The 9262-nt window shown below is 41.0% G+C and overlaps 1 protein-coding gene across 2 annotated transcripts in view; it reads right to left on the bottom strand.

Moving 5' to 3' along the window:
* NELL1 (neural EGFL like 1) overlaps positions 1–9262 on the bottom strand; it is an 807199-nt gene that overhangs the window by 591710 nt on the left and 206227 nt on the right. For both annotated transcript variants that reach the window (XM_035012452.1, XM_035012453.1), the window contains exon 12: positions 4082–4210. In XM_035012452.1, the coding sequence (XP_034868343.1) occupies positions 4082–4210 (129 nt within the window). The remainder of the gene's footprint in view (positions 1–4081; positions 4211–9262) is intronic.

Here is a 9262-nt window from a genome sequence, read left to right as displayed (position 1 = left end):
GATCGAGTCCCGCATCGGGCTCCCTGCTCGGCGGGGAGTCTGCTTCTCCCTCTGACCCTCCTCCCTCTCATGCTGTCTCTCATTCTCGCTCTCAAATAAATAAAATCTTTAAAAAAAAAAAAATTATTCTCACTTAATGCTACCTGTAGTACTTCCCATGCTTGGCAGATTGCATGATGTCTACGACACCATACTGTTCTTCTTCTAAATAACTTTTAACTACAGCAAGAAAGAATTTATGAGACTATTTATCCAGACTCTAAATTCAAGAAGATCATGAGTAGACCCCCAATTGCTATACTTTCCTCAGACACTGCCTCTAATTTCAGCCAACGTATCGGAAACTATTTAAGACCAACGCATTGAAAATGCCATTGCAGAGATAAAAAGCCTCAGCAGACCAGATTCATAAAACACCAAAATCCAACTAAAACTCCTTTCAAAATGGGGAATGTTGGTGCTGAGTTGGACGAAGCAAAATGAAACGATGTCCTGTGATTATATCATAGCTGACAAAAGGTCTTATTATCTTCCAATGATTGACTAAGAGTTCCGATATCTTCTCTATGATGGTTTCTCTGGCAATCTCTGCAGAACAGGAGTCTTTAATGCACCATATCTCTGCTGCTAACCTAGGAAGTTAAGGAAATTGAAAGCCTTTTGTGCTTCTTTTTCCACTGAGAGCCTGAATAGGCTTTTCAAGATAGCCTGGACAATGTGTGTCATATTTTGTTTTAATTTGCAAGGCAGTCTCATTCATTGTGGTTTGTACAATATAGGTCATTTTCACTCCATTTATACTCAGAGTAAAAAATAACTTGCCTGAAGCACTTCATAAGTATCTACTTCTCTCTACACTATGGTAAGACAATGTACTCAGCCTGAGAGTCCCTGGTACCCAGGTGGGCACTTGGTGATCTCCAATCTTGTCTATCAGACCATCCCAGAGCATAATTCTGACATCAGAGCTGGGGCAATGACCATAAACTGCATTTAACCATCAAAGAATGGGGTAAACATAGCTTTTTCCCCACCTAAAACCACTCCCCCTTCCCACTGCCACAATCCTGAGTAGTACAGGTAAAGGACAAAGATCACTTGGTCTCAGGGAAGGCAAACCCCTACTCCAGCTCCAAGGATTGAACACAACCCAAACCAGTTACAGTCATCTCATTCCCCTTTCCCAAAAAATTGGTCTAGAGGTGAAGAGGATGTCACCCGGGGCTGTAAACTATGAGCACAGAAACCTACTGCATGGGGACAGGGGCAGGAGGTTACAGGGAACCTTCCAGGAAGAGCTGCCTTTAAACACACAAACAACTTCACACAGAGAAGGTCTTCAACCCATTCCCCTTCCTTCCTTGCTCGCTTGTGACACTGGTGTTAGGACACCATGCCTAGGGCTATGGCAGTCATCAGCCACCGTAGGAAAATAAGCCCCAAGTCCAATGTGCTAAAGATGACAGAATAAGAGGAGAGATGGGCATTTTTCTCTAAAAGAGGATATTCACTCCCAGTGACTCCCACTAGATGGCCAGTACTTAACCCCTGCTTTACTCATGAGTTCTATTCTTATACCACACATGGGCTCTAACATTTGGTCATTTCTTCTTGCTGCTCTCCTCCTACCCATGCACAAGTCTGCTGGAACTTGCAGAAAGTCTCACAATAAGAGAGAAACGACTGAAGCTTGAGCACATCACCATTACCCAAGATGGCATCACAATGCACACTGGCCCAAGACCAGGGTCATACACTAGGCTAAAAAGAAGTATGTCCCAGAAAACAGTGATTTGGACCTAAAATCACTCAACATTATCAATAAGGCCTCACACACAAAAGGAAGACTTAACTATCACAAATGGCTTCTCATGGAGTTGATTCTGTTTAAACAACAACAACAACAAAAAATGGCATTGACGAGGAATGAAACAGAGTCCCAAACACCTTGCACACCAGCAATTTTCTCCCAGATTCAGCTAGGTCTCAACAGCTAAAGGGAGTCAAGAATGGGGGGTGTACTTGTTCTGCCAGGAGGTGAGCCAGGAATGAAATTGTTTTGAGGTTCCTTCTCTTATTTTTTAATTGTTCATAATCTATCCCCAGAAGGAATAGTGAGTAAATATTTTAGACCATTACCTGGCTTGCAGGATCTTTCCATGGTAAATGAAGAGGAGAATGTTCATACTTTAAAGTTTTGAAATTATATTTTCTAACAAAAAAATAAGAAACAGCCTAAGATATAAAAAACAGATATTAATGTGAGGTACTGAAATTAATAGCATTCTGGGGCACCCGGGTGGCTCCGTCAGTTAAGCATCTGACTTTTTTTTTTTTTTTTTAAGATTTTATTTATTTATTTGACAGAGAAAGATGCAGCAAGAGAGGGACACAAACGGGGGAGTGGGAGATGGAGAAGCAGGCTTCCCGCTGAGCAGGGAGCCTGATGCGGGGCTCGATCCCAGGAGCCTGGGATCATGACCTGAGCCAAAGGCAGATGCTTAATGACTGAGCCACCCAGGCACCCCACATCTGACACCCCGCATATGACCTGATTTCAGCTCAGGTCATAATCTCAGGGTTGTGGGATCATACCCCTCATTGGGCTCTGTGCTCAGGGGGGAGTCTGCTTGAGATTCTCTCTCCCTCCGCCCCTCCCCCTGTTCACACACACACACTAAGATAAATAAATCTTAAATTAATAGTGTTCTTCCTCAAAATTGACAAATGAGTAACAGAATATTAAAGGATAGATGAAAAATGGTTCATAAGCAAAAGGGCAACTTCATCCTCCCAACTGGCGTGTTTCTTTAATCAAGTTCAAATCTACAAAAGTAAGCAAAGGGGGGGGGCGGAGATGTAAAGGAGAAAGAGAAAAGACCTACTAGTTATACTGTATTGTTAATGAGAAACAAAGAAGTAGTGAAGAAAGTCTTTTTAGGAGAAATCAAAACCCCAGGCCACCCAAGTACGGAGCACCAGTGATGATTAGACACATTTTCTTAACAACTCAAGAGCTCTTTAGTCAAAGCCAAAAAAAAAAAAAATAGGCAAGGATTAGGCAAGGATCAATGATACAAAACAGAACGGGAAAAAATTTACCATTATCATCATGAATTGTCTTTACGTTGAGAATACCTGAGCCGCTGGAGAACCAAACCAATTGGAAGAGTGTGATCAAGGTTTTACAGCGTTCATCCCATTCCAGACATCTACTTGTCGGAGTAAGAGAGCATCAAGGATCAATACATTGTTTGTGCAGATGATAGGAATGACTGGGTCCAACCAGTACACAGAAAGAGCTTCCCCATCACTTTGCCTATTAGAACTTCCCTAAACTGAGGAGAGCTCCAGTGAGCACCTGACAATGGATGGGCTCAGATACTAGGACGCTACACAGGAGCAGGCACGTGTAAGGCTCACCACCAGCCAGGAGGAGCACTGAGCTCGGAAAGAGGCACTCATGTAAGACACGGGAGCTGTCCTGCTCTCTAGAGTGGAAACGGGATCACTGATGCTTGAAGCCAGTATAACCCCTGTGATGGCACCCATCCAAGTGCCAATGAGTCCATCTGTCACTGTGACTTTTAGTAGTCTGTGAATTAGCAACTCATGAATCAGTCATTAAGAAAGCCAATTGGAAAAAAAAAAAAATTCTGACCTTGGCAGGTGAAGAAAAAGGCAGTTAGATACAAGCTAGGATTGAAGCATCATTCAAAAAGAGGATCCACCACGTAACATTTAGCTGAAATTAGGAAAGAATAATCTACTGAAGACAACAGAAAATCAGGTCTTTATGGTTTTGCTAGGGATCCTTCACTACAGTGAAAGCAGAACTTGGGATCTGATAAAGCCCTACTGTTTTTGTGGCTTTGCTGTGTTTCAGAACAACCTCCAAAGGTCTTGCTTTCACATGCTACTGAGAAGCCTGGAGACACGAGGAGAACAGCGCACCCTAGACAGTTGATGTAATTTCTTGTAGGCTCCCAGGAGACCAGAGCCAAGTGATGGCTTTCAACCTTCAACCATGTCTACCAGGAATACACTTCTCACAAATGACTATATTAAATAGCTTACTTACCTTCACAGTCAGCAGAATCTCCCTGGACAGAAATGTAACCATTCTTGCACTCACAGGTAGCTTTTGTATTCCAGTTTTTACACTCTGAGTTTTCACCACATTTAGGGCCTTCTGCACAGAAGTTATGACCTAGAAGAAGTGAATAAAATTTCACATAAGAAAAAAGGCCTGCAAATCATAAAGCATGAATTATCTTCAGTCTATCAGCACCATGCATGAACACATAACTTGGCAATGTGCAAGGGTGGGCTAGGAAGGGAATGGGAGAGGAGGAATGGGAAACTCTGGACTGTCGAGTGCTTGAGATGTTTTTCCTTAATGCTCAAAGCAGGTTCCATCCTGAAGGCTTTGATCCATGCTGACCCTGAATCCCGTTCCCACCACTTTCTGACATAACCAGTCTTTTTATAATTGCCTTACCACAAAATCTATGATTCATAGAAAATGTGTAAAATGAATCTATGTGAATATATAAAACTAATACGACCAGAATATTATCAGTACTCCTTAATGATACTTCCTCAAAGATTCCCCCCCACAGCCATCAAAAATAACTATCCTGAATTTTGTGTTAATCACTCCCTTGCATGTTTTCATAGTTTTGCCAGATATAGGTACTTATTTCTAAAGAGATCATTCAGTTTTTGCCTGTTTTGAACTTCCCATGAAAGAAATCCTATTTTACATATTCTCTATGGTGTTTTTTTTCTATTCATCCCTGATAATGCCTGCAGCTATAGTTCACTCATCAATGCTGTATAATATTCTGTAGCATGAATATTCCGCCATCTGTCCCTTACGCTACAGATGGGCACTGAGGTGACCTGCAGGTTTTGAATCACAATGCTGCAAGAAACATCCTTGAATAGGTTTACCAGGGCATCCTTTTTAAACCACGTTTTTAACATTTATTTTCCCAACTTTCTGAATCTCAGACATTCCTCCCAGAATAACTACTTTTCTCCCTAAAATACCCCTTTGACACTCCTTTAGTTCTCCTCCACTTCTAGACAAGGAAGGAGAAGCTCAAACTCACTGACATCTAGCTAGTAAGTAGAGATGACAGGGTTCTAAATTAGGTCTGGTGAACTCCAAGGCCCAAGTACTTTTCACCATATCATACATCCTCTCAGATAGCAAAACTTAGGGGTTAAAAAGTGAAGGGGTTAGCTGTTCCTCAGGACATTAGAGAGTGAACCCATAGTGATAGGTGAGCACAGTATCAGATTCAGCCTCACTACTTGTGACCTGTTAACTTCCCCCAATCAAAATCAGAGCAAAAACTTAACTTGCTGGAAATCTGCAAACTCTGTCACCCAAAAACACTTCCAGGAGGGTTTTAAAGGCTTGTAATAACCATTACAAAGAAAAAGACTTGATTTTGCTACCGAAGAGACAATTTTTAGACATCACAACTCTCATTGCCAGAGAAAGTGCCTGGACTTCCCTCCCCATGACAGAATTGATCAGTAATTAAGTTGTCACGTTTTCTTTCATTGTGAAGCCTGACTCAAGGTCATACGGGCATCCATTATGACATGTATTCTTTGTTTCTTCTTTTTCTTTCCGGGAGACTGCAACTGTCCTTTTCCTTCCACATGCATTTGACAGGCAGGAAAAAAGCCACTCAAACCATGTTGATGTCCCAGTGCATCTCTATCAAGCATATGCCATGTCAATTCACAATGCAGGGAGTTGGGTAAATTGTATTTCAAGGACAGTGAAGGGCCCGTGGGACAAACCAACCTTAATGTCAAATCTACTTTGGTTGAGGGGCACCTGGGTGGCTCAGTTGGTTAAGCGGCTGCCTTCGGCTCAGGTCATGATCCCAGGATCCTGGGATCGAGCCCCGCATCGGGCTCCCTGCTCAGCGGAGAGCCTGCTTCTCCCTCTCCCTGCCTCTCTGCCTACTTGTGCGCTCTCTATTTCTGTCAAATAAATAAATAAAATCTTAAAAAAAAAAAAATCTACTTTGGTTGAGCCTGACCATTGTTCCAAAAGCATGTGTTTCATTAATTAATCCAGGCCTTCTTTCAAGCAGTATTTATTAACTGCCCACTTGCCTTTCTGCAGGTGTGAATAACCAATATTTATGGGGCATCTAACTTCTGTGGACTAAGGCACCATGCAAGCCTCTGGGAGGAAAATAAAGATGTGTGAGACATGTTCTCTGCCCACAAGGAAAATTACAAGCTAAGGGGAGACACACCAAATACAGGGGTAGTGTAAATACAAGGCAATCTATGTTAAGTGAGAGGTGGAGAGTATAAATAATCAGTGTTTCAGGGAAAGGGAAAGCACTTCTAGGTGATGTAAAACTTGACTTCAGGTTCATCACAGGTAGAAACATGAGAAGGGATGAGGCACAAATCCTACTGAAAGGAATGGGACTCCAACCCATGAGGAAGAAGGGTGCATTGGAGAATGCCAAATAATCTGGCACAGATGTAATAATAACATTTACTGAATACATACTATATGCCAGACACTCAGCCAAGTGTTTTACATGCATTGTCCCATTTAATTCTATTAATTAAATTAATATCTGTATTTTAAAGATGCAGCAGTTGGAGTTTGGAGAAGGTGGTTGTGGTAGGTACACAGAGCCAGAACCCAGGTCTGAGGCCAAGGTTACTCCTCACTAGGTTATTTCACTGCCCTCCCCAAAGCAACAAATTCCTAACTAAGCATTCTACATCCAAAGGATAAAGAAGATCTCCTTTTTTGCATGTATAGATTCAAACAGACCACAATTTGGTTTCTTTTCATTCTCAAGATATCCATATCTATTTTCTGTGAGGTAATTCCAAGTATTTTTAACAAAAAATCCTAATTTCAATCACTCCAACTTCATTAAGTCAGGGTCTATATCTGATTCATTTCTTTCAACCAAAGCTTTCCACACGAGGGCAACTGGATGGATGGCTTAGAGATGGACGGACTCACAGCCAGCCAGAAATAGCGGAGGGTCAATTAACGAGTGAATGAACAGATGAATGAATCTACAGTGGCATTTAATGCCTCTACCCTCCTCAACCAACCGGAAGGCAAATGTGACTGGTGTGCTAGTCACCACTTTTAAGCATTTTTATTGAAGTATAATTTACATACCATAAAACTCACCTCTTGTAAAGATACACTTTGATGATTTTTAATAAATTTACATAGTGGTGTAGCCACGATCACAATCCAGCTTTAGGATACTTTCATCACCCCAGCTGGACATGCTCAGTCCTTAAACCCCACCTCAGCATTGGAGTTGGCTGCCAAGTCATAAATCCTCGATTCTCCACATTTCAGAATCCTGAAGGATTTGTCTTTCTTATCTGATATGTCTCAGTAGCAAGACACTTAGGATACAGATCCCTCCCTTCCTGGATATTTGTCTTCAGTTGCCACCACAATCTCTTTAACGAGTCCTCTGGCTAGCCCCTGGGTTAACTTTTTCTTCAGCTGGTTATCAACATAATCTGACACAAGAGACTACTGAAAGTCGCCCTCTTTCTTAAATCAATTTATTTTTTCAAAATTAGAAACTGTGACCAGATTGTGGAATACACAAACACAGCCCAATATTCTTCTACTTGACTTTTTTTTTACTTGACTATTTTTAATAAGTGACTCGAGCCTTCAGAGTTTTTCTCCTATAATAGAGGAACATAGCAAGTTCTTTTAACTAGCACTGGCCCAAACACAGAAAACATCTTAATTATAAAAACTGCTATTTACTGACTTCTTCCAACACGCCAGGCATAGTGCTAAGCCTATTAAAACACCTTACCTCACAAAACCCTCAACACTTCAAAAAATTACTATTATCCTCACTTTACACATTAGGAAAATGTGGTTGAGACTTGAACTTTTTTTATCCATAGTCAGGAAGTGGCAGAATCATGATTTGACTCTGAAGGTCTTGTGAAGAACCCCAAGAAAATAATTCTTCTGCAATTTAACTACTTGGAAGCTTAGACAACTGATGATTACATTCAGTGGATTATAATCCATCTATGTCCTATAAAACATTTCTAAATAGGCCCACTTAGGACCCAACTACAGGTTCTGCCAATCTGTTCTTTGCAGAAATTGAGTGTAGGGCAATGTTAGCACCACCCCATCATTTCTGGCCCCTGGTTGAGAACATCTACCCTTCCCTAGAAACAATAATACAGGCTCAGAGTTCCCTCTAGAGCATAGGAAATAGCATGGACTATACGGCATATCCTACTTTACAGGTTATATCATTAGAGCCAACAGCCACTTGACAATCCATCTGGATGTCCTCACAGGCACTCACAGGTCACCGAGCCAGAGCTAAACTCTTGATCTTCCCAAATCCATGCTCTATGGGCTCTTCACATTCAACTGTAGCACCTTTATCCACCCAAACTAGGAAACTAGGAGTCATCTTTGCCCTGACCCCTCAAATATACTGGCCCTCCCCAGGTTCACTGGCAGGAGTCTAAGTCACTTCAAACACTTAAATACCTATCATGGCAAAGTAAATGTGATCTGGAACAAAGGAATCTATAAATATGCAGAGAACTACACCATGTTTCTTTAGAGGCAAATATATAACCAATTTCTCTAACACAATTTAACCTTTATCACCAAACAGAGTTATGATACTATTAAAATATATGGAACTGTTACATGTCATTCTTCACATGCTTCATTATCATGGAATATAAATTGAAAATACTGTGTCAATTTTGATAGAAATCTTTTAAATACATCTACCTACACCAACGGAAAAATATTTTTTTCTAAGTTTTATACTTTTTGAGAGTTCTACCTTTTATTTTTAAACCACAAACCTACCAGCCCAAGTCTAAGTTGCTAATAACCAACTCACCTCAATTTCCTTAACCAACAAAACCATCCTGGAAATGGAACTCCTGAAGAGGTTTCCAATGAATCAACGTTTAGTGCACATAAAAACTTGGGGAAAATTTTTGAAACATGATGAAAATGAGACCCTGAAACTTCTCAGCAGTGGTGGGGTTAAGGAGTAGAGAGAAGAAATAGAAGTTGCCTGCTCAAGTCAAGTTATGATTTTCTACAAGTGCACATAACTGGGCAGAGACTCCATGTTCTCAAATTGGACTGCATATATTAATTTTATGTTGTAAGTATCTCCTGAACATATCATTTCCTCCTCCACTTCACAGTAATAAGAAAAAT

This window comes from Mirounga leonina, unplaced genomic scaffold (assembly GCF_011800145.1).
Source record: "Mirounga leonina isolate KUSES-001 unplaced genomic scaffold, KU_Mleo_1.0 Mir_166, whole genome shotgun sequence".
Lineage (NCBI taxonomy): Eukaryota > Metazoa > Chordata > Mammalia > Carnivora > Phocidae > Mirounga > Mirounga leonina.
Note: the sequence above shows the minus strand (reverse complement) of the source record. Positions and strands in the feature narration are given on the sequence as shown.